Source organism: Gopherus flavomarginatus, chromosome 1 (genome assembly GCF_025201925.1).
Source record: "Gopherus flavomarginatus isolate rGopFla2 chromosome 1, rGopFla2.mat.asm, whole genome shotgun sequence".
NCBI lineage: Eukaryota > Metazoa > Chordata > Testudines > Testudinidae > Gopherus > Gopherus flavomarginatus.
The window spans coordinates 311,730,889-311,757,559 of NC_066617.1; the positions used below are offsets into that span (position 1 = coordinate 311,730,889).

Below are 26,671 nucleotides of genomic sequence, written 5' to 3' on the forward strand. Positions count from 1 at the left end.
TCTACATTGCAGCTGCCTGCATGCCTTCCAATCCAGGTAGATGGTATGTGCTAGCTCTGCTTGAGCGAACACAATAAAAATAGCAGCGTGGAGCTGCCCTAGTACAAGCCCACCCAACTCACTGGGTCTGTACTCAGGTGGCTAACACACACCACCACCTGTGCCACAATGTCCACGCTACTATTTCCAGTGCGCTAGCTTGAGCGACCATAGTTTATCCAGGCTGGGGGGCAAGCTCCCAGCTTCAGTGTCGACATGCCCTTAGACTATAAGCTTTTGGAGTAAAGGACTGCCATTTGTTATATGTTTTTATAGTGCCTAGCACAATGTGGCCCAACTTGTTTGTGGGCTTTAGTCTCCACCTCATTATCAGTGTTAAATGATCATGGCTGTTATTGTTGTTAATAAACAATAACTGTGGGATAAATATGATCTGCCATTTGATATTAGGTCTATGATTCCCCCCTGCCTTTAAACAGTGATAATGACTCCTAGAGGTGGTGAGTCATATGATGAAATGTTCTATACAGACCATCTGCTGAGGTCTGATGGAGTATTGCATGCTGGAGCTTGCCATCTTCTTGTGTAGTGTCTTAAAGCTTTGGACAGCTGCAAGTTGGTCCATTTTAAGCAAACTAACTGCAGTCCCCCACTTCCTATGAACTTGCTAATGAGTGACATCCACAAATGGGCCAAGCAGGAGCCTCTGTCCCAAAGAAAATATTTCACCTTACTATCAGGAACAGAGAGCAACATTAGTATTTTGTTATTAGGCAGACAATAAAGGAAACATATTTGCATAGTGTATCCAAACCAAGAATCCTATAAGTCACCCTGCTGGTTCTTTCCATGCTGGCAGTATCTGCTCAAGAGATTCAGTAGCTTATTTTGATGGAGACAACAACTTGATTATCACCCGTTAAAATGTGTCGTAAAATTGTATTAACAAAACAGCGAATACATTACACAAAGGCCTTAATCACTGGATGTTTACATAATGCCCACTGTGGCCAGATACGAAAGAGCACAAAAGACCTGAGACCCTGAAAAAGTCCATTAGTTCTGGTTTTCTCAAGCTGCTGAAGAACAGAGTTTTCTTCTTTACATTTCTGCTTCAGCAGTGTGAACTTTGCTCGCAGTTATTGCAATGCCTATAGCCAGGCTTCCATTATCAGAGAAGAGCTGGGCCAGCGAGGTGTTAAGGACAAGGCAATCGCCGTCTGATATGACAGAGTCAATGCATTCCAATACCGATCTCGGGGTAGCTTCCCACTTCAGGCGCCTCTGATTCCTGTTGAGCTCGAGCCTGTAGGTGAAGTTATCGGCTTGTGTGGGGGTGCCAATCAACATCATGGTGGCAAAGAACTGGGGGTGGCCTTCATATTTCTCCTGCTTCCTGAGCACAAGCAAAAAATGGTGGCCCAGGCAAGAATGCATTATTATCCAATCTGTTGGTGCAGGGAGGTGCATGTCTGTAGCCAGGAAAACAATCTCTGCCCCATGAAGGATGCTGATTCGATGCGTCTGTCTCAGGTGTGATACCACCACTTCTACATGGCCTTCCCATTGACAAGAAAACAGAGGGCACATGCAAGGAATCAGTTGCGGGTCGTGCACTGTCTCAGGGGGATGGTAGGAATGAAGGCTGCCTTGCTCTGTGGAGGTCTGACCGACTGCATGCCTGTTTGATACATACTGCAAGAAGAAAAGAAAAAAAAACATGATGAAAGCTGGGGATACCATTACAGGCACTGACTTGGAACATACTTACAGGGCCTGGTCCTGAGAGGTGCTGAGCACCTGCAAATCCTATTGACTTCAATGGAAGCAGAAGGAACTCAGCACCTTTAAGATCAGACATACCCACTGTGAGCAAGATGTGGACTTGTATAGACAGCAAAAGGTGCCAGCAGCTGTCTCGTTCTGCAGGGGAAAAGATAAACCAGCAGGACTGCAATAAATCATCTTAAATGAAAGTGATGTATGTGTTTTAAAAAGCAATTGCATTAGTTCAAGGGAAACAAATCTGTATTTTGTAAAAAACAAGGAGACTATGGGGCATTTTATGCAGTTATGGCTCTTAGAGCTCCTAACAGGGAAAGGCAATATTTATAGCTTTATTACCCTTTAATGAGACACTCTGGCAAACTTGGACTTTTTTTAAAATCTGAAATAGCATGTTGTATAACACATAATTTGTGAACCAAAATCAATTTTCATTGTGTATGATGGCCTCAGTATTTTTCTTTATGAAAAAAATACTTTGTGCCTAAATCTTGCTTTTTTTATCTATATATATCTAAAGGTGGACACACCGCAGATTGAGGCAGTGGCACAACAGCCCATGTACAGAGACACCAGCTCTTGGAATCCTGATGATTGTGTCAACATTTCAGCTTTCATTATAAAAAAATACAAGTTTCTATCCTCATGGTTGTGAAGAAACACTCAATTTATGTTTTTGAGTTTAATTGATGAAGTGACATCTACCTCAGTCTGCGGGCATCCTGAAACAATAGCTCTGAGTGATAGGAACTGTCTCATACATCTCAATGGGGAGCTAACTCCAAGATCCACTGCTCTGAGGGGACCTGCCAACACCTCCTCAGCATAGAATTTTGTGAATGACAGAGGAAAAAGAATGCAGTGAGTATTCAACCCTTCAAAGTTCGCTCAACACTCGTAGCAGTTTACTAATTGAAACCCAAGCCTCTTTACCCATTTTCAGACATGGGAGGTGTTCATGCACCAGCAAAAGCAATGAGAGACAATGAGCATGCTGCTACGGAGCAAACCATGTGCTGAAATGAATGTGTTGATATAATATTTTGACACTTTGTCCAGCAATACTGCTCATTTTAACACATTTCACCTGAGATAGGAAAAAACAGTGTGTATCAGAACAGCTATCACCCGCCCCTCTCCTGATTACGTCTCTAGTAGAACTGGGAATTTATCAGGCCATTTGGCGTTCGCTTGTGAATGTCAAGTTGCTGAGGCCTAACTATCCCACCCTATCCCACATTCTGGACTGAAGTCTCCTTCCATTATTATTTCCACTTTACTTGGACTTTGTCACCAGACATCCTGGGGGATATCCACTCATAAATTGCCCCACTATGTAAATGATCAATATTCACTTGAAAGGCATGATTGTATAGTCCAGGCTTTTCAGGCAGTTGAATTTTGATATGTAACCTCTAAAGCTACAGTGGGCAGAGAACAATGTTAAATATGCTGCTGTGTAATAGGTGGTACTCACTGAGACCCTGTACATCTACTTTCTTCGATATTTGATACAAAGAGTAATGGATCATTTAAACATGTACTGAACCGTCTAGTACTTGCTTTGGAGAATTATTACTCCAAATTATTATGTATGTATTTTGTTGTGTTAAAATCCAAGAATTTAAAATTTCCAACAAGATGCTGAACCAAAGACTGATAAATAACCAGCATTGCCTGGAAAATAAAGTAGATCATTATAAACTAATTAAGGAGTCTGCCTTGAGTTGCCTGCTTATCATAGAGGGATGACAAGTTCACACTTTAACCTGCATTTCTTCCTTCTTCTTATTTGGATGAAAGTTATAGTTAATTTAAACCATCTTTTGGCGAAGGAGGTTGTTGCGACAGCAGCTCATAAAAGGCCCTTTTTAAAATCACTGAACTGCTAATTGCTTCATAAAATGAATTCTAATCTTCCCATCTAATACAATGTGTGTGAGCAATTACTTTCACTCAGCAAATTGTTAATGCAACATTAGTGATTATACTAATTAAAACTAATGAACTCTTACTCACATGCGGATAAACCTCTCAACCACTCAACAAATTCCAACCGTCTATCAGTTTTATTTAACTTCCATTTTGGAAGATGGATCTTAAATTAACCTCTGGAATAACATTTAAAATTGGGTTTTTAAATGTAAAGCTTTATTAACTGTGTATAATTTCTCTCCAAAGATTACCAGAGTCAGAGAAACCATTTCCATTGAGGGTGTAATTGAATTTAAAAATGTATTCTCCTAATTTGATAAGTTACACTAGCATGGTGTATAATGGTAGCTCATCCATCTGAATCATAGTCAATGTAAAAAAAAGACATGTCTCTGCAAATATCATGCTATGACAATCATTCTTTAGTGGCTCAGGGGCTGGGTACATAATTTGTAGTGAATAATTTAATTTGCTGAATTTTACCTCTTCCTAGCTTTGTGAATTTTCCACAAACAAACTGTGAATTTCTCAAATGTATTCAGTATTGGAAAGGATTTGTTATATCATTTCAGTGAAGAATGCCAGGTTGGTATCTTGTTTCAGGTCAGATTAGCATGAAATACTGGAACTTCAAGATACGTTGATTACATGAAGGTCACATGGTGAGCTTCTGTTGTCTGACTGGATAACAACAATCCTTGGCATTGAGTTTCTGGTATGAATACTTACACGAATGAATTCAAAATTCACTTCTGCAAATATTTTGCAAGATTTGTTTAAAATCCATAGTCTCAATGAACATTCTTGCCAGAAAACTCATTTGCTAGAATATCGCCTAAAACCCTTGAGATTTAAGTGGTATATAGGCCTTTTGCTGGTTCTCCGCACTGGCATGAGTTGCACACACCCACCCACACACAAAGAGGCATGAATATAACAATAGTGAATTAGTTTAAGCGTTCAGATGAATACTTATGAACTTTTCCCCATCTTTGACCCACACAAATAGTTTCCTTCTGTCATGTTTTTTTTAAGGTAAGGCTTATTGGACTGGTTTCAGAGTAGCAAACGTGTTAGTCTGTATCTGCAAAAAGAACAGGAGTACTTGTGGCACCTTAGAGACTAACAAATTTATTTCAGCATAAGTTTTCGTGGGCTTATTGGACTGTGGTTCTCTTTAAAAACAAATAATCAAGTGCAATCTTAACTGATACTTTTGCCAAAAGGCATACTTATAAATACATGGCAATCTCAGCTGAATTGCAAAATAAGAGAGAGGATGTTTGGGCTTGTTGTTAGGATGAAGACGATCCAGGTTCATTTTCTGTCTCTTCCACACATTTTTTGTTTGAACTTGGGCACATCACTTAATCTCTCCATGACTCCATTCTCCAGCTGTAAAACAGGGATAATGATCTTTCCTGTCTTCCACCATTTGTCTGTCTGGACTAAATAGACTGTCAATTCTTTGAAGCAGACAGTGTCACCACAAGCGCATATACAGCACCTAGCACAATGGGGCCCCGATCTTCATTAGGGCCTGTTAGCACTGCTGGAATACAAATATTCTGAATATTTTAGATTTACACTAATGTATGTGAGAGAAGAATTTGGCCTCTGCTTTAGTAATGACAGAGAACTGTAGGGTTATTCGTTTCTGTTAGCTGACAGGAAAATGAGAACATCACGCTTAGTGAGCAGGGATGACTCTCTCTGTACCTGGCCAATAAGGATTGCTGACAGAAGAGCAACTGCTGTTAGTAGTCAGCTCTTTCTGGATACTTGTATAACTGGGTTTTACCCAGCGATCACAGCGTGCTTTAGAAACATTAATTAATTCTCACAAAATCCTGGCATATTTGCTCAGACAGGTCATGGGCCTGATTTAAAGTCAAAGTCAATGGGAGTCTTTGCACAGGGTCGCCCAGCAAATCAGTGGCAGAGCAGAAGATAAAACTCAAGAGTCCCAACACCCTGCTCTTCCCAGAAGACTGCACTCTCTCTATACTGCCATTTTGGCAGTAGATGTGATTTTTCTTAATTTTTGGTAATGCTTTTGACACAGGCCCATATGACATTCTCATATGCAAACTAGAGAAATGTGGGCTAGATGAAATTACTATAAAGTAGGTGCTCAACTGGTTGAAAAACTGTAGCGTAGTTATCAATGGTTCACTGCCAGACTGGGAGGATGTATCTAGTGGGGTCCCACAAGGGTCTCTCCTAGCTCTGGTACTATTCAACATTTTCATTAATGACTCGTATAATGAAGTGGAAAAAATATGCAAATGACACCAAGCTGGGAGAGATTGCAAGCACTTGGGAGGACAGGACTAGAATTCAAAATGACTTTGACAAATTGGAGAATTGGTCTGAAACCAACAAGATGAAATTCAATAAAGACAAGTGCAATATACTACACTTAGGAAAGAAATATCAAATAGACAAATACAAAATGGGAAATAACTGGCCAGGAGGAAGTACTACGGAAAAGGATCTGGAGTCATAGTTGATCAGAAACTGAACATGAGCCAAAATGTGATGCGGTTGCCAAAAAGGCTAACATCAATCTGGGGCACATTAACAGGAGTGAAGTATGTAAAACACGAGAAGTAATTGTCCCACTCTCCTAAGCATTGGTGAGGCCTCAGCTGGAGTAATGCGTCCAGTTTGGGGCACTGCACTTTAAGACAGATGTGGACAAATTGGAGAGTGTTTAGAGGGCAACAAGAAAAATGATAAGTCGTTTAGAAAACCTGACCTATAAGGAATTGTTAAAAAAAAAACTGAGCATGTTTAGTTTTGAGAAAAGAAGCCTGAGGGAGGACCTTATATCTTTAAATATGTGCAGGGCTGTTATAAAGAGGATGGTGACCAATTGTTCCCCATGTCACTAATGGTAGCACAAGAAATAATAGGCTTAATCTGCAGCAAGGCAAATTTAGGTTAGATATTAGGAAAATCTTTCTAACTACAAGGATAGTTAAGTACTGGAATAGATTACCAAGGAAGGTTGTGGAATCCCTGTCACTAGAGGCTTTTAAGAACAGGATAGACAAACACCTGCCAGGAACACGCAGGTTTATTTGCTCCAACCCCAGTGGAGGAAGCTGGACTTGATGACTTCTTGAAGTCACTTGCTGCCCTACATTTCTGATTTTTTGTGAAAATATAGGTTGAGTGACAGCCAAGTGCACCGTGATAAGCTGGAATTTTACAAATTGTTCAGGTGAGAAGCAGACACTGTTCCTTTTATGGACACAAATGACTTGTTTCCTTGGATGCTTGAACTTTTGTGTTGAATTACAACGGGCTTGGTAGACCCTCGCTCCCATATTTTTACATGTCAGTTAAGGCAGATAAAGTTCTCTTTGAATTAGACTCCCATGCCCTCCCCAGCCCCTGCACACCTCACCTATGACACACTTCACATGTTACTTATATATTTCTTCCCAGTTTATGAAGGATTTCTAGTTCTAAAGTCCACAATGTCTGAATTTTCTCCCTCATGCAGTTCTGATGTTCATTCATATAATCTGGGAGCCACACTATAAATGAAATAACTCAAATAAGGAATTGATTAAATGTAACCAATTTGCTGCTTGTCCTCCACTCTGTTACCTGTGCTGCAGAATCCTATTGATGTACCATTTAAAATCAATGAAAAATCAGGTTGTTCTTGGTACATCCCAGCAGAGCTCAGAATGTACATTCTGCATCAAATATGGAACTTGGGACATTCAGCAGCAGTCACGGAGCAGCAGTCAAGGAGTTAAAAAGTGTTTAATTAAATGCCATTTAATTATTAAAACCATATTTATTGAGGTTCAATAGTTACAATATAAAAATGACAGATCTCTAACAGTTCTTAAACTTCAACAAATATTTATCACCAAGTTATTAAACTTCCATAATAAATACACTTTCCACAAATGTGTTTTAAGTTAATTAGCTCTGGTAAAAGAGATAAGCCTATTCAAATCTCGAGATGGTGGGTGGAGCCCCCTTGAACAACATAATGTCCACCCCCCTTCTTGCTTTGGAGCAAGGACTTGAAATTTGGCAGGGGGGCAGCCTTTGTGTCAGAGATGTGCCTTCTGCTGTTCCTGTGACATTCCTCTCAAGTTTTGCTAAGTTATAAGCATCTGAAAAATCAAATTTGCATATCCTCAGAAGAGACTTGAACAGATAAATTCCCCCAAGATTCCATCACACTGAGCATGCACCAGCCTAAGGCGTAGTAGAACTTTCTCTGCGCTGCTGTGGGCTGGATTGGGACTGGGCACCAGTACTAAGAACAGGGAGCCTGTCCCTCATATGCTCCCATTCCCCTCACCTCCAGATGAGACCAGTCAGTTTGAGGAGCAAGTTGTCTGATATGAGTGCAGAGTGGACAAGATCGACTTAAGGGGGGAGGCGAGGCATGTAGAATGGAAGAAGGAGCCATGGGAGAGGATTGAGATTGGAATCTGGGGGAACTGGGACTGAATAGGTGTCATGACTGGGATGAGTACAATCTGACTTAGTGGTCAGAGTGAGTGTTGAGTGCCAGGCTGAGTCCAATACCAGAAGGTCAGAGTCTGAAAGAGGCCAGAGGGCCTATGAGGAGTCGGTATCACGAGGCAGGCCGGGTCAGGTTACCAGGAGATCAGAGTCAAGCAGCAGGAGCAGGTAGTATAAAGAAAGCAGTTCTAAACAGGAAAAATCCAGTTGCATGGACAAATTCCTGTTCCTCCGCTCAGTTTAAATACAAGCAGGGAGCCAATCGGATCCCAGAGTCCTCGGACAGAGTTCAGCTTCTAGTTCTAGCAACCAAAGGGGGTCACGTAGGTGGCAGGTCAGACCTTACAAGAGCCTAAGAGCCTATTCAAGACTCCCCAACCCCTAATGCTAAGAGGAAATGCTGGGAGTGGAACCTTAGAAAACTGGAGATCCCTGGCATAGGGGTATGGGACAAGAGGGGAAGGAAACAGATTGAGCTGTGGCTTGGTGCATGGTGCGGCACCAGTGTTTTCTGCATTGAATCCTCCCAGTTTGTTGGGTTGATGCCTCCCTTTTTAAGGTTTCAGAGGGGTAGCTGTGTTAGCCTGTATCAGCAAAAACAGCGAGAAGTCCTTGTGGCACCTTAGACACTAACCAATTTATTTGGGCATAAGCTTTCATGGGCTATAACTCACTTCATCAGATGCATGGAGTGAAAAATACAGTAGGCAGATATAAATATACAGCACATGAAAAGATGGGAATTGCCTTACTGAGTGGGAGGTTAGTGTTAATGAGGCCAATTCAGTTAGGGTGGATGTAGCCCATTCCCAACAGTTGACAAGAAGATGTGAATATCAACAGAGGGAAAATTACTGTTTTAGTGACCCAGCCACTCCGTGTCTTTTATTCAGACCTAATTTCATGGTGTCCAGTTTGCAAATTAATTCCAGCACTGCAGTTTCTCATTGAAGTCTGTTTTTTAAGTTTTTTATTGAAGAATGGCCACTTTTAAGTCTGTTATTGAGTGTCCAGGGAGACTGAAGTGCTCTACTACTGGTTTTTGAATGTTACAATTCTTGATGTCTGATTTGTGTCCATTTATTCTTTTGCATAGAGACTGTCCGGTTTGGCCAATGTACATGGCAGAAGGGCATTGCTGGCACATGATGGCATATATCACGTTGGTAGATGTGCAAGTGAACGAGCCAGTAGCGTAGCTAGTGGGGTGCAGGGGAAGTAGCTGCTTCCCCTCAGCACATTTTCAAAAAAGCCACATCTTAGGTGGGGTTATCATGGCGCCAGGGGTGGGGCCCACACTCCGCTCTGAAGCTTGGCCTGCCAGGCTTCCCCCAGCCTGCTGCATACCCGGCCCTCGCTGATCAGCTGTGTCTCCCAGCAGGAGGGAAACAGCTGATCCCTTGGCAGGGAGGGGAGGGGAAGAACTGAGTTCCAGCAAGCTGGGCTCCTGCAGGCAGGTTTTCTGGCTTCCCCTAGTGTGCTGCATAAACCCGCCCCGTCCCTGCCTTGCCGATTAGCTGCCTCCCAGCAGGAGGGAGACAGCTAATCAGTGAGGGGAGGGCGAAAGAATGAGCTCCAGCAAGCTGGGCTCCTGGGGAGGAGGAGAGGCTGGGGCCTTGGGGAAGAATGGGGTTGGTTGGGGCATGCCAACTGTTTATGGGGCCTGTGGGGGCCCACGAGCCATCAGCTGCTCGGCCAGGGTGGGGGCAGTAGGGTAGCTAGCTAGGGGAGTGTGAGTGCTTTCTGTTTAGCTGGTTTTTGGCCACCAGCCAATCATCGAGGGGAACTGCTCCTGGAGCAAGGGGCTGAGCAGCTGAGAGACCCCACCTCCTTCTCCTACCTGCTTCTTGTGGCACTGTGGCAGGTGTGCTTTCTCTGGCTCTGCAGCAGCAGCTCCTAAACTCTCACCCAGCTAAAAGCAGCCAGTAGAAGCAGCTGGTAAGTGTATTTAAAAGGGGTGTTTTCTTATGGTGAGGGTGGCTTGGGGGGGCCTGGAAACCCCCCAGCTGGCTGTGAGAGGCAGCACCTGGCTGCTGGTGGGATGGCTGTCTGCATGGTGGGGGGCAGGGAGCTCAGCCAGAGGCATCTCCAAAAACATCCCCTGCACCCGGGCAGCTGGACCAGGACAGGCATTAGTGGGAGGGAGGTGCATCTCCTGGTCTTCTGTGGGGTGTGGTGTCTCTGCTTGCCCTCCCTGCCCAGGCAGAGATGCTTGCCTCTCAGAGGCAGTGGCCATGTAGTGTGCTTGGTTCCCCATTCTTGGCATCTGGGTGACTGCCTCTTAGGGGATGAGGGGTGGAAGGGAAGAGGCAGTGGGGAAGAGATAGGGGTGGGGGATAGTCTCAGTTTTCCTTTCCTATCAGGGGAAATCTTCATAGCAGTACAATCTCTGCCTTGCGGGTGTGGATGGAATTGTCTCCCAAGGGAAGGCTGAAACGAACTGTCTGCTGTTGTGTTTGCCAGAGCACATGGACTAAACTAAACACATACTACAAGTACAGGCACCACGTTGGGGTGCAGAGAGAGGTAGCCTGATTTTCCCTCTCCTATCAGGGGAAACCTGAATTGTCTCCTAAGGGAAGGGCTTGTGATCATGTTGGGAGGAGGGGGAGGCATTGCTGAGTCCCAGGGTTGAGTAATTCTCTGGTGATGGTGGTCATTAAGTTATTAATTGTCATTCACTTGCTGCACACAATGGCTGGTGATGGTTGTTTAACATCCACCCAGCCAACTGGTCAATGCCTTGTTTCTTGGGGGTTGCCTTCTGTAACTTCTCTAATTTCATCCCACTCTCCTGTGAGTACAAATTCTGGTTCTAAGGACCTGGTGCCTGGATCCCTTTTTGCCTTGCACTGAGCTTGGGAATTAGCACCCTGACATGCAACTCCTCCTATTGTGCCAGTGTAGATCCTGCTGTTAGCACAACTATTTGCAGGTACCCTTGTGTTTAGCTGAAACTTTGGACTTAGTTTAGTGGGGATGGACTCAGAGACTGAGAGCTAAACTGACACTACTATCCTGCTGTGTGGATCCCAGTGCCCTTGTACTGTGAATTTTTGGCATGCACATGTGGCTCGGTATTTATCTCATTGTGCTAAAAGTGCAGCTTCCTTGGTGTGAAGATGACATTATGCTAAGATGAATCATGAAAATAGTGTCCTGGTGTGATGGTGGTCACCAGGGCCGGCTCTAGCCATTTTGCCACCCCAAGCACAGCGACACGCCGCGGGGGGTGCTCTGATGCTGGTCCCGCGGCTCCGGTGGACCTCCTGCAGGCGTGCCTGCTGATGCTCCACCGGAGCCCCGGGACCAGTGGACCCTCCGCAGCCACGCCTGCAGGAGGTCCACCGGAGCCACCTGCTGCCCTCCCCGCAACCGGCTGAGCGCCCCCCGCAGCATGCCGCCCCAAGCACGCGCTTGGCGCGCTGGGGCCTGAGCAGGCCCTGGTGGTCACTCTGCTGTTCATGTGAATCTTGCATTTTGTATGCTGGGTTGGTGTAGCCCTGTTGTTCCCAGGAAATTAGAGCCACAGGGTGGGTGAGGTAATATCTTTTATTGGAGCAACTTTTGTTGGTGAGAGAGAGACAGACGGACAAGCTTTCATGGAGTTCTTTCTTCTTCCTAGAGAAGAGTTCTGTGATAGCTCAAAAGCTTGTCTCTCTCACCAACAGAAGCTGGGCCAATAAAAGCTATTACCTGGGAGGAGGGGTAGCTCAGTGGTTTGAGCATTGGCCTGCTAAACCCAGGGTTGTGAGTTCAATCCTTGAGGGGGCGACTTAGGGATCTGTGGCAAAAATCAGTACTTAGTCCTGCTAGTGAAGGCAGGGGGGCTGGACTGGACTCAATGACCTTTCAAGGTCCCTTCCAGTTCTAGGAGATTGGTATATATCTAATTAATTAACCCACCTTGATATATACTAATCACCCAGCTTTCCAGGAGTGAATTTTCATGATGACATGGGAAGTGCTCTGACTGGTCCTGACTTCTCTATATCAGCCTTTCCAGCTTGCACTGCAGCCCAGTACCTGGGGGCTGGGTGCCTGCAGTGCTGAGACTCTGTGAGATCAGGGACTCATAGACTCAGCTGGGAGGGGAAGGGCACTCCTCCTTGGCCTCTCTCTCTTGCTGCCTCCTTTTCCTGAGTGCCTCATGATGCACAGAGCCAGCGTGGCTAGGTGCTGCACTGAAGAGTCTCCCAGTGCAGCCCTACACTCCCTCTCCTCCATGCGAACCCCCAACAGACCCTGCCCACCTCTGTCTGATTGTTTCTCTTATGCAGGGGACTGTGCTCTCCCCCCCCCGCAGTCCTTTCTGTTGCCTGCTTCCAGGGGCCACAGATTGCACAGCAACCCCCTTAGGAGAGATGAGAGGGGTTGTCCCACTGGGAGCGTGCGCAACCCCCCGCAGCACTGCTTTGTCCCATTATATCTGAATTCATGTTATATTGGGTTGCGTTATATCAAGGTAGAGGTGTAATTTGATATGTCGGGTGGTGTCTTTTTTTTTTTTTTTTTGTGTTTGCTCCCCCTGATGTTAGAACCTGGCTACGCCACTGGAACAAGCCTCTGATGACTGATGTGGTTAGGTCGTACGATGGTGTCCCTTGAATAGATTTGTGGACAGAGTTGGCAATGGGGTTTGTTGCAGGAATTGGTTCCTGGGTTAGTATTTCTGTTGTGTGGTGTGTAGTTGCTGGTGAGTATTTGTTTCAGGTTGAGGGGCTGTCTGTAAGTGAGGACTGACCTGTCTCCCAAGGTCTGTGAGAGTGAGGGATCTTCCTCCAGGATAGGTTGTAGATCCTTGATGATGCGCTGGAGAGGTTTTAGTTGGGGGCTGAAGGTGATGGCTAGTGGCGTTCTGTTACTTTCTTTGTTGGGTCTGTCCTGTAGTTGGTGACTTCTGGGTACCCTTCTGGTTCTGTCAATCTGTTTCTTCACTTCCCCAGGTGGGTATTGTAGTTTTAAGAACACTTGATAGAGATCCTGTAGGGATATATCTCTGTCTGAGGGACTGGAACAAATTTGGTTGTGTTTTAGGGCTTGGCTGCAGACAATGGATCATGTGATGTGGTCTGGATGAAAGCTGGAGGCATGTAGGTAAGTATATCGTAGGTTTCCAGTATAGGGTGGTGTTCATGTGATCATAGCTTATTTGCACTGTAGTGTCCAGGAAGTGGATCTCTTATGTGGACTGGTCCAGGCTGAGGTTGATGGTGGGGTGGAAATTGTTGAAATCCTGGTAGAATTCCTCAAGGGCCTCCTTCCCATGGGTCCAGATGATGTCATCATCAATCTAGCACAAGTAGAGGAGGGGTGTTAGGGGACGAGAGTTGAGGAAGTGTTGTTCTAAGTCAGCCATAAAAATGTTGGCATACTGTGGGGCCATGCGAGTACCCATAGTAGTGCTGTTGAGTTGAAGGTATAAATCATCCCCAAATATGAACTATTTCATATTTGGGGATGATTTATACCTTCAAGTCAGCGGCACTGCTATAGGTACTCACATGGCCCCACAGTATGCCATCATTCTTCCCTGACTTAACTGAGAGAAGAGTGTCAGGCCTATGTACACAGTGGCCAGCCCAGGGGCGTTGGTGTTTCATGACCTGCCCTTCTATACTGCTGATGTGGACTGCAGAGAGAACACTAATGTTATGGTGTCTGTCTTTCCAGCTGATCCTAAGAATCCACCCGAGGCAGCACTGGAACCACTCCAGCCACTTGAGATGTCATCTATAGTTTACTCAGGTCTCGCACAGAGAGGGGATGACAACTGAATTGTAAACCAAAATTTTGGTGCCTGTTTGCAAATCCCTATCACTGAAGACTCGTTTCGGTAGTTTTCCAAAGGATGTGCTGGCACAGAGGATCCTGTCTTCAATTTCTGTGTCAATGCTGGCTGTTTGGGAGAGGTGGCTATCAAGGTATGGAAAATGGTCCACATTTTGCAGAGGTTCCCCACTGATGCTGATTTGTGGAGTACAAAGAATAGTTTGTGCAGGTGAAGGCTGGTAGAGTACCTTGGTTTTCATGATGTTGAGAGAGACAGACCCAGGCTGTGATAGGCACCTGCAAAAAGGTTTAGTGTACTTAGTAGGTTGGCCTCTGTGTGTGCAAGAATGATGCAGTCATCCGCATACTGAATCAGTGATACCAATTCTTGTGATCTTAGATTTTGTTTGGAGATGTCGGCGATTGAGGAGTTGACCATCCATATGATACTCAATCCTGAGTCCATAAGGAAAGTAGTCACAGATGAGAATCAGGATCACAGCAAGGTAAATGGAGAGGGCTGGCGCAATGACACAGCCCTTCTTGGCACCAGTGTGAATGATGAATGGTTCGGTCTCTGAGCTGTTGCACAAAATGGTGGCAGTCATCCCATCATGGAATAGTCTGATGATAGAAATGAATTTCTGGGGACAGCCAAACCTACACAGCACTTTCCATAGGGCATCACGATTGATATAGCCAAAGGCCTTGGTTAGATCAATGAATGCCATGAACAGTTCCTGGTGTTGCTCTCTGAACTTCTCCTGAATCTGTCGTGTCATGAAGATAATTTCAATTGTGCCTCAGTACGGCCTGAAGCCACACTGTGGCTCAGGGAGGAGTTCCTCAGCCAATCATTCCCCATGCAACCTTTATTTGAACTCCATGTGTATATGCAATATGAGATAACAGCCTTCAGTTACATGTTCACATTTTTCCAGAGGAGCCCCACTTCATTCACTGCACAGATTGGATGGTGCTTACTTAATTCTTTTTTCTTGTTGTTGTTCAATGTGTGGCCCTTCCATGAGCCGCCTGAGGTAAGTGCTGCCTGGAGCCTGCACTTCAGCCCCAAGCCCCCTCTCACACCTAAACTTCCCAGACCCTGCACCCCAACCCCTGGCTCCAGCCCTGAGCCCCCTCCTGCACCCCAGCCCCTCATCCCCAGCCCCACACCAGAGCCCGCACCCCCAGACAGAGTCCTCACCTCCTCCTACACCTCAACCCCTGCTGCAACCTGAAGCCCATCTGTACCCTGAACCTGTCATTTCTGGCCCCACCCCAGAGCCTTCACCCACAGCCCACACTGCCTCCCACACCCTATCACCCTGCCCCAGCCAAGAGCCCCCTCTCACACTCCGAACCCCTCATTTCTTGCCCCACTCCGGAGCCCTCACCCCCTCCCACACCCAACCCCTTGCTCAACTTGGTAAAAATGAGCGAGGGTGGGGGAGAGTGAGCAAGGGAGGGAGGGGGGATGGAGTGAGCAGGGGTGGGGCCTTGGGGAAGGGATGGGTGGAGGCGGGGCCTCCATAAAGGGGCATGGCAGAGGGTGGGGCAGGGATGTTTGGTTTTCTGCAATCAGAAAGTTGACAGCCCTAAGCGAAGGAACAAAGCCTGGTGCCCAGGAAGCCCCTGGTGTGGAGTGTGTAGGGGCGGGGAGGGGGCTAGAAGGCCCCAAATGAACCTTCTTTCCTTAGCTGAGGCAGGCTGCTTAAGGGACAGAGCTCCACATCTTCTATAGAGAGGTTGTGATTTTTCTAAATGTTCCTTATCTATTATCTAATATACCTGATCTATTATCTAATATACCTGGTGCCATAGGATAAGTAGCACATTTCACAGACTATGTTCTTCCTGACATCCTCCTTTTCTCTGTTTATATGGGCCCCACCCTATCTCCCCAGCTACATAGAAACTATCTCCACTAATTCTCAGCTCCCATTTGACTCATAAAAGCTTTGCCACCCACTGTTTCACATCCACATGTTATTTACACCTACCAGGTAGGGAGTAAAGCTCTAAAGTTAACATGAAGAAACTAGTGATCCTTTTAATTCTGGGCTTCATTTAATTTCTTTTCTGTTCTTTTTAGCATGCTAATGAGATTTTATAAATCTGACGGATGAAAGAAAAGAGAGAGGAAAAACCCACGATGTCAAAAGCCAAATTTCCATAGCTGAAATTAAGAAATCCAAAACCAGAGCCAATGTTAGAGATTTATTTAAAATTTTAATTACATGAAATCCTATTAATTTATGAATGCATCAGCAGACTATCTTAAGTACTGTATATTAGTCAGGGGGTTGGTAGTGGAAGGAGTTATTTTCTCCACTATCAAATGGTGCTGAGAGGACAATTTCAAGCTCATTTTGCTCATCTCAGTTTGCAATATAATCAGGCATGAGACGGTGATACTGTGCTGCTGGAATGTGTTAAGGTTTCTAATGAGGCACCACTGTATATGGAGAGAAATCGCTGTTTTAAGCCTTGTTGGTGCTAGAGTTTTGCACCATTAGTAACTGAACCAGTAGGATCACACAAGAGGTATGCCCCAACAGTACTGTGTGCCCAAACTACTCATGCTGTTTTTGATGCAGGTTGACAGCAGTTTTGTTCTGTGTCCATGCTAACACTGTACCATATTCCCTTCCGGGTATCTATCCCTCAGTTCTTGTCCCATTTTGCTGAAGTGGGGACTTCTGGGAAATTTCAGCATGTTTTCTGGGAGCTGTGGTGGAAGACTTATATGATTTTCACTGAGGAACAATGGGAGTTTAAGTCCCCTGATTACTTTTACGATTTCATCATCCTTTTCTCAAAATGGACGCCAGGGTGAATGTTCTGCTCTGTCCCTCCTCAGCAAGAAAGATGTCTGCTGGAGCTTTTGAAAAGCATTTGTGAGGCAGCGGGAATGCAGATGAAGGATTTTCTGTCAGCACCCGTCTGATTCATGATGGAGCAATGTTCATGCACCTACCACTGCCTGAGTAGACAGCTCTGTGCTGTACTGGCAGTTGATCTTCAGTGGGCAAAGTGTGGCTTTTGGGTGTGCACTACAACCACAGGCAGGTGTGACTGAGTCATTCTTAAGACCTCGGATGAGCTGCAGTGACTGTCTGACATCAGGATATGGAAAGAGACTATTCTGTGCCTCTGTGGTGAGCTAGCCCTGATACTGCAGTGCCAGACCATGAGGAGGAGCTCCCCTAAATGTAGACAACTAATGAAAATTAAGAGAGATGAACACCCCTGTAGAGTGTGGTTGCCCCAGATAGCAATCGATCATCTGGGTACCAATTTGTGGCTGTGGCCAAAACAGTACCCACTGTGGAAAAATTGCATTTTGTTTTGCAGGGACATGTGATCAAGGTGGCCATTGTGTCAGATATCAAAGGGATGTAAATAGCTGAGGTTCCTGACCTGAAGGAGGCACTGATGGAACCTATGCACTCACACTAACAGAAAGGGGCACCATTCAGTGATCAGGCATGCCTTCACAGTATCACAGGGTTGGAAGGGACCTCAGGAGGTCATCTAGTCCAACTCCCTGCTCAAAGCAAGACCAATCTGCAGACAGATTTTTACCCCAGTTCCCTAAATGGCCCCCCTCAAGGATTAAACTCACAACCCTGGGTTTAGCAGGCCAATGCACAAATCACACAGATCACGGTGGAAGGTTCATGGGTATGCACATAGGGCTGCAGTATTGCCAACTCCAAAAATTCATGAGAGGGGGTTTTTTTATGTAAAAGATGGTGATCAACAGAGGGCTCAGGCAATGGAGCTATAGGGAGGTCTTTGGGATGTTTCCCGTAAATGCCTCCCAGTGGCTAGAGCACTGTTCTCATGAGGCACACTCCATCTGAGAGAGGAGGGAAAGAGATTTCTGGGATACAAGTTGGCACAAAGATTAAAAGAGCTTTAAACTAGGAATTGGGGGGAGACTGTTAGGAGATTCTGATGTAATCTCCACGCCTGTTTCCAATATTGAGCCAGAGGAAAATCCAGTGAAAGAGGATACAGCAATGGAGACAGGAACAACACAGAGTAGGAGAACAGACAACAAAAAGAAAGATAGTGCCAAGACCAATAACAGTAACAGTCAGCGAGATGATACTGATAGAAAATGACTATCCCTAGAGGGCAATTGGAAACAACTAAGATGTCTGTACACCAGTGCAAGGAGCCTGTGTAACAAAATGGAGGAACTAGAACTACTGATCCTGGAAATGAAACCAGATGATATAGGGATAATTGAAACATGGTGGAATAGTAATCATGGCTGGAATTGAAGGATATGTGCTGGTCAGGCAAGACAAAGTAAAGGTGATGGAGTAGCATTGTATCTTAATGACCAGACTGTAAAGAAATGAAAAGAGATGGGACAGATAAACCAAAACAGATTCTGCTTTATCTGTTCCATCTTTTTTCATTTCTTCTTTGGGGAAGAATGGTAACAGAGGCTACACTGGCATAGTGCTTGGGGTCTGCTACAGACCCCCAAGATCCAATTTGGATGTGAATAGAATCTTCATCAATATTTCTAATGAAATAAATACTACTGAAAATTGTGTGATTATGGGAGATTTTAATTCTCATATATAGATTAGAGGACAAATGCTACTAGTAACGATACAGCCCAAATCGTCTTCAGTGTGATAGCTGATAGATTTCTTCACCAAATAGCCACTGAACCAACAAGAGGTGATGGCATTTTAATTTGTATTGTAAGTAGTGAGGACCTCATAGAAGACCTAGGTGTACAGGACAACCTTCATTTGAGTGATCATGAGTTAAATCAGTTTAAACTAAATGCAAGGATAAATAAAAAATAGGTTTGCAACTAGGATCCTTGATTTCAAAAGGGCAAACTTAATTTTTTAAAGGGAGGCTGGGAAATTTGTTAGGGAAATTGACTGGAGTGAAGAATTCAAGGATCTGAAAGTGGAGAGGCTTGGAATTACATTTAAGTCAAAGTTGCAGAAACTATCCAAAGCTGGGTTCCACAATGATCCCTTCTGGCCTTATAGTCTTTGAGTCTATCAATCTACAGACCATATATGCTGCTTTATTTCCATGAATATATTATATTGTGGGGGTTTGGGCCAGTCTTTTTTGATTTTTTGAATTCTCCCTTCCCCTTGCCCATCGTGTGTGGCCAATCTTCCCAAATTTATTAATGTGACTTTTTTTGGCCCCCACTGCAGGTGTTCTTACCCTCACATCTGCCCATCCCCTTCATGATAATTAATTCTGCTCCCCAAACCTTAAATCAGTCTTGTCCCCCAGCTCTCCATCCATTCTGTCCTCACATCACCTCTTCCAGCCCCACCTCTGCCCCTCTTGCAGCTCCTGGGACTCTTCACCCATCCCCCTCCCTGGCCCAAGATGAAGGAGTGGAGTTGCAGAGGGTTCCCCTTCTTTTCCTTCTAGGCTGGAGGGGGCGTCAATGTTGTTTCCATCCCCACTGTAATTCTGGGGGACTATGCATACCTTCCTTTCCCTCAGCCAATGACACCTTTTCATAACTGACTAAATAAATATTGTAGAGATGCAGGTTCAGCTATGCACTCAGTAGGTGCAGGATGGGGATGGAATGTGCATTCAGAAGCTTGAAAGCAAGAAGTGAAGGCAACAGACATCACTGACTGCATAACATGCATGAAAGCAAAGGAGAAATGTTCCATGGAGTGCCAAGGCAGCCTGGTTGACATCAGCCTAGGCACAGCTGGACAGTGGTTTCACCTGAAACAGTTAGTGCAATCTGCTGCCAATGTACTGCACAAATTAGGAGTATTCTGTGCACGTTTTCATACTGATGATGGATTGGGCATAGGACAGTGGTGTGAATATAACCTTTAGTATAGGTTAATTTATGCTGTCATGCTGCTATTTATGCGTTAAGATATTCTTTATTTATCTTCTTCCCTTTGGACTCGACTGAGATTTTATATCTTGTCCCGGGTAAGGGGTGATGTATAGCCAGTTTGTCCCAGCAGCAGTGCAAGGAAAGAATTGTGCAGGGAAATAATCTACTGGTGTCCTTAACTAGCAGCTGATAACTCCAGAGTCACAATATTGCCTCTGCTCTGCTTCTTGGTGGTGCAGCCACGTGCTGCTTCTGACTTGGGCTGCACTGCAAAGAATGCCAAGTACAAAAATTAGGATGTAGCAGACAATTTGTTTCACTCTTTATTTGGTCTGTATTTCATACAGACCTTGTTACAAAGTGCAAAGCTATTAGGGCTTTAATTGAAAGCAAAGAGATAAAGTAGTTATGGGCTGTATATGCTCAGTTTGAAAGGGACATGAAGGGTTCAGGGGGGCCCTGGATCTGACCTGATGGTTTTCTGGTTTAGTCACACAGGAAAGACATTAATATGAAAGGAAAAGAAAAGGAGGAACTTGTTTCCTGCTGTGCTTTTAAACTTACCAGTTCAGACTGGCTCTAATAACTCATCCTCCAATATTCATTTACAAGTTACTACAGTAACAGCATGTCTGAGAGGAGAGCAGATTTATTGGTGTCAGCTGAGATAATTAGATCAAATCCACTCAGACAATAGAAATTCTTTCCTTAAATCAGACAATTTCCAGCTTTCCCAATAAGGTAATCTAAATGTAATATAAAACTCTTTCAATAACATGTCCTGAAAGTGCAGGGCAGTGACATAAAACTTTCATTTTTACTAGGATAAAAGAAATCCCAAACCAGGGTTTCCAAACCCCCTCATTGATAGAGATTTTATCGAAGGTCAGGCTTCTCTAACTGGTGTCCTAGGTTCCCCTTCTGAATCACCTAAACATGCTGGATTTGAATGTGCCACAGCACAGCATGCGCTGCTCCAAATTCCAGTTTTGCAACTGTCTTGCAGTCATAAGTAGCTGGGCCCACGCCATGAAGTGCACAGCTGAAATGGGATTTAATTCCTAATTCGCTAGTGTCTGGAGCAGTCTAGATTCAGTGTTAGTATTGTTTCAGTCCATTATAATGAGGGGCCTGAGCTGTGAATTTCATATTGAAAACTGCACTTCTCCAACATTCAGGGAGGAGGGTATGTGTTTGGGGTTTTTTCAAAATAGAGTTCAGGTCCATCTCCAGTCACAATTTGAAGTCATAAGGCCAAAACCTGGTCTCCGCTCCAGCCCCTTTGTTCTGTTCTACCAGTGCAAAGGGGGTCGTTAAGGATGCCTCCATCAAGAGGGAATCCCTGAGGGAGCAGAGGTGGTGCCACTAGCTCCCTACCTAGTCATCCATGGTGAAGGGAACTTGGCTAGCTGTCAGTGTCCCCTAGTTGGAGCACACTGCTCTCTAGTGATCCCTGGACAGTGTAACCAGCTTTGAGGTTGCTCTGTCTATGCCAGGGGCTGTAGCCTAGGGATCTGCGAGTGAAGAGTGGATTAAAACCATCTCTGCTCACTATCTTCTCAACTGCAGCAAGCAAAGCTCTAGCACAGCTGTGAATCTGGCCCATGGTTTGGAGAAACATAGTTAGAGTGCACACAACCAGTTGGTAAAGCTGAGGTATTAGTCTGCTAATCTGGTCCAACTGTCCCACAAGGGCAGAAACCATGGAGTTAAAGATTGTTAAAAAGAGAACAGAGGAAAAACCGTCAGGGTCCTAAATAATTGCACATAATCTTACATGTCGACTCCCTGAACTGCCTATCCCACCAGTGATGCCAACCTGAACTTCCTGTTTGTTTGTTCACAGGTCCAACAAGCAGCACTTTTTTTTCCCCTGTCCAACCTCTTGTACACGGAAAGAACACCCCAATTCTGGTCTCTTCATTCAAATCCCATGTTAAGACTCACCTTTTTCAGAATGTCCATAAGAAGTGAATCAAACATAGTTTATCTTTAAAAAAAAAAATCTTAACTGAGTTATCAAGATAACTAAACCGAGTAAGTATGTGTGAGATATCTTATTGCTGGAAGCCTTTCTTTGCTTGACCCAGTGCCCTCCCTCTTTGCTGCCCTCACTCGTTGCCTCCTGCTTGAAGTGTAAAATGTCAGCTCTTAGGGGGAGAACATTTTCTAGAAGAGCCTGATCAAAATCCCACTGGTGACAGTAGAAAAACTTTCACGATGTCCATGGGAACTGGGGTAAGCCCTAAGCCCCAGATCCTCAAAGGTATTTAAGCACCCAACTCCCATTCAAGATCTGGGCCTAAGTGCCTAGTATGCTAACATGATTTTGAGCACTGTAAAAATAAATATCAATTGTGAAAGAAAAGCTGGTCTTATGGTTAAACCCATCATCCGGGACTCAGGAGAGCTGAAGTCAATTCCTACATTTGCCAGGGACCTTCTGTGAGTTAGTCTTTCTCAATTCCCCATCTGTAAATTGAGGGATAATATTTCTTCCCTTCACCCTTTGTCTAGGTTCTCTATTTAGATGTTTTTCAGGGGCCAGACTGTCCCTAGCTCTGTGTATGTACACAACACCTTGCACAATATGGCCTCATGCTCAGTTGAGAGCTGTAGAAGCACAAATAATAATGAAATCGCCTTCGATTCAGCAGTGTTGGGGTGTTTTTTTCCTTTGTGATATTTACATTTTTTAGCAAGGGGTCAGTTTTGAGTCTATAGTACAAAATTGACCATAGTCAGTCTTTATAGTACAAGATTGATCATAATTTATCATTAATTCATTGGCTTCTGTAAGCGTGACTTGAGTTTAAGTATTCAGGGTTTTAAGAGGAAAAAACACTCCTCCCTATAAATATCTTTAGGTTCTAGAAACAAAAAACCAGAGTTCATGGAAATTTCACTCACACCATGTAAATTATGTTGCTGCATCATTAGTAAAACCTTTGTAGTGGAGAAGAGGGAATTTCCATGGGAACAGGAGTGATTTAAGCCACAAATATTTTTATTAGATTCAGAATATTAATCTACTCTTCTTCCCACCTCTCCTTTGAATTCTGTGTATAAAGCTTCCAGAAGTCAACTTGTTCCCAGGTAGAGGAGTGCAAGTAGAGGGGAATAAAGGAGGCTGAATTTAGTCAGAGAAGACAATGCTCCGCCTACACCAAGCAAATTATGGTTATTAATAGAGGGAAGGTTTAAGAGGTTTTATGTGTTTAAAAAAATTTTTTTTTACGTTAAGCAATACAATTGTGAAAGGTACCAGATTGACGGCTCTGGAGACTGAGGAGCTCTGTCTGCAGAAGTACAGCACAGACAGCCATGATTGTTTTTTCCACACTGCCCAGCCAAGTTGCCTCAAGCCTAAACTGGGGGAACCTGGGCCACCTTGTCAGCAAATGTGCCAACTGACAAGGGCATTTTTGTGATGAGGATTTTCCACCAGGAACTGGAAATTGGCATTTCATGTTGGAACATGAGGTGTGTCCTCATGGTTCAGTTTACTGCTCTCCCATTTCTAGTGACTTACATCTGGCAGTGGGCAATCTTTCATGTATCAAAGGAAAAATAAATAGGTCCTCAAATGGTGGTAATGTTTGATCATTGCCAGCCCAGGCTGGATTTTAGCTGGGAACCCGAAGGCGAAAGACTCCGTCCATATCCCACCCCGATCCTGAGAGCCTTTCACATCACTAGGTTTCTATGGTGTTATTTTTTTTTATATTCGGATATATAAACTTAACTTGCTGAAAGCAAAGTGCAAGTAACCAAAGTACAGGATCCGCTGCTTCAGTCTTATGAGAATAATGGAGTTTTGGAACCTCTCTGTTTAAATGAATTTTTCCTACTACTGTGCTTAATTTTTTCTGAAGAGCCGACAGTATGTCAGACACACAAAGGAAGCATGCATCTGACGAAGTGGGTATTCACCCACTAAAGCTCATGCTCCAAAATGTCTGTTAGTCTATAAGATGCCACAGGATTCTTTGCTGCTTTTACAAAGGAAGCACAGCTTCTATCCAGAGGAGTTTACCATCTAAACAGATGGACAACATAGGATGCTCTGGGAGATGCAGAGGAAAGGTCTATAAAGGAGCATTTATATTTGAAGGGTGAGATTTTTCCAAAGAGCCTAAGGGAATTGGGCTCCTAACTCCCACTGCCTTTCACTGGGAGTTAGGCACTCAGCCCACTGAGCTATTTTGGAAAATCTGACACACGTTATCCATCTCTGTCTCTAATGGGTGGGTGACCACATTTTGCTGGGGATTAGCATTTGTGGAAAAAGGCAGAACTCTTCCTGTTTCCTATTAAGCAGATTCTGTCTCTTATAAAAGCCTGCCAAGGATCTCCTGTTTCTCATGTGCAAGATTGTCTTAGCCCGCAGCTTCTAAAGTCACAGGAATGGAACATGGCCTCATCCAGACACACCGAGCTTCAGCCACAAGAGTCCTGATGTCCAAGCAACAGCTCTACTAAAAGAGGAGAAGAACTGGCCAACAAACAATTAGGTACATTACAGGAAGAGTTTTGATACCCCTACTGAGGCTGAGAAGTACCTTACTCCTTGAACAGTCCCACTGAATACAGTGGAGCTGCTTGTGGAATAAGGCACAACTCAGTATAACTATATGGAGCAGAATCTAGCCCTTAACTGTTTTGTGTGAGACTATGGGTTGGAAAGGGCAGCTATTGCCAATTTGCCTACAGCACAAAATTCCATGAGCTGGCACTGGGGTAGGACACTGTGTAACCAGCTGAGGCATTGGGCCGGTCATACCAATTCTAAAGCCTCCAGATTTAATTATGGAATAAAACTAATTTGCCGCTGTTGTCATTATCAGGACAAATTTTCATCTCAGACCTTCATGTGAAAAGCACTAGAACAAATGAATGATTACTGACCCATGCTACCTATTAGAGATTACACTTGGGTCATCTCATTTGTTGGTTTAACACAAGACATTAAGGGCCCTAGCATGGCTGTCACAAGACTTGAATTGATAATGAGAGAACCTGGTCTTTCTGAAAGACTTATTCTAGCACAACACACAGGAAGACTAAGAACAAGACCTTGAACCTTAGGCCTTAGTCACATGAACCTGGCAGGACTTACCTCTCACTCTGATGTCCTTGCATTACTACCTGGAAGTGTAATATAGCAGTGATGCAGTTCAGGACTAAAATTAGTCTTCATATATACAGATAAGTGCTCTTGTCTTTTGCTTCACCCTTCGCCTACATCACTGCACGCAGCTAAATTGCACACTGAGGTGTTTTTTAATCAAAAGAAGTTAAACTGATAGGCCAATTCATTTCCAGCAACGGCAGTCTAGTTGGACTCCTGTGCGCATTGCCTGAGTCTGATTGCAAACCAGGTCTCTGCTGCCAAGTGACAAAATTGCACTTTAAAAAGCATCCTTGGTGCTGAAAAAGAAACATTCCTTACAACTTTAAAATGATTGAAGCACTCCATGGCTAATCCATCCCTGAACCACAAATCACTAAAGGCTAAATTCTGCTGCCCTCTACTTAGCTTGAGTAGTACTTTACTCTGCCAGCAGCTTTGAGACCACTCACAAACTAAGGTACAACACAGATCTTAGGGTGGCAGAATCTGGCCCTTATATTTTAAGACAGGATTGACTGTTAAAAGTTAGTTTCTTTCTTTCAAGTGATAGAGAAGGGTCCAGAAGCCCACCAGCAGTTCTTGGAGACATACAGCTTGCCTGTGTAACACACATGTGGGATGAATGCCCTAGCTACACTCAGGTGGCTTCACCACCACCTTCTTGGAGCTGTATTGTATCCCCCTCCACTACCCTTATGGTGTGGAAGGATGGCAGAGTCATGGCTGTCTGTTCTGCAATGTGTTCCACCACTAGCAGTATTACCTCTCCTTTGTGCTCGGAGAAGCCCAAAGACCAGCATGATGCCCGCTTCCCAAGTAGGGTTATGCAAGGTGGGAATTTACATCCATACAAGGCTAGCTACAGTATGGGCACCAGTATGTAATCTGCTTTGGATTTAGAGCCTTCAGGCCAAGAGGTATCTATGAACACAGGGACCTACGTCTGCCTTGCTCCTTGTTTGGCCTTTTACACCTATGCAAAGGAAGGGCAACGTGAGTATAAAATGGTACCAAATCAGAATGGTAGGGCCAGATCCTTAGCCAGTGTAAATTGGTGTATCTCTATTGACACTAATTTACTCCAGTTTAGCATCTGGCCCAGGAGAGTTTTATACCTGCTTTGCACCCCTTTTGCAAGGGTGTAAAGACTACACAGAGGGAAGGGAAGGACACAGTCAGGTCCTGCTGCTTTTTTAACTGTTGTTGTTAAAGCAGTTGCGGAGATGACACCTCTCCCCTCCCCCCATTTCCCATCTTATCCCTTCACCACACAGGCTATCTTTCAGTTCTTTAAAGGTTTCCTCTCTTTTTTTGCTTCTTTTATGGGATTTGACCTCTCCTGACCTGAGGCTGTGAAAGCAGCTTTGCAAAGCTGGACATGCAGGTCACAAAAGACTTGTATTTCCATTTTGCATCTTTTGTGAGCCTACTTGTCATTTGTTTCAGGTTCCTAGTTACATGGAGGCCTGCAAAGTGGAGTCATGCTACAGCCTTCAGTCTTACTCCAATTGGCTGAGATTTTCCTGGTATTGATCAACAATAACAGATAGTACATAGGCATCGATACTGAGGATACATTAAGTAATTGGAAAAACTAGGCTCACATCTCCCCCTTCCTTTCACTCCAGGGCCATTTATCATAACAACATTCTTCAGCAGCAGAAAAAAAT

General features: G+C 44.4%; 1 protein-coding gene across 1 annotated transcript in view; it reads right to left on the reverse strand.

Moving 5' to 3' along the window:
• Positions 1–979: 979 nt before the first annotated feature.
• SIAH3 (siah E3 ubiquitin protein ligase family member 3) overlaps positions 980–26,671 on the reverse strand; it is a 77,201-nt gene continuing 51,509 nt past the window's right edge. Inside the window, exon 2 of the mRNA XM_050951536.1 lies at positions 980–1,695. Coding sequence (XP_050807493.1) covers positions 1,102–1,695 — 594 coding nt within the window. The 3' untranslated portion in view covers positions 980–1,101. The remainder of the gene's footprint in view (positions 1,696–26,671) is intronic.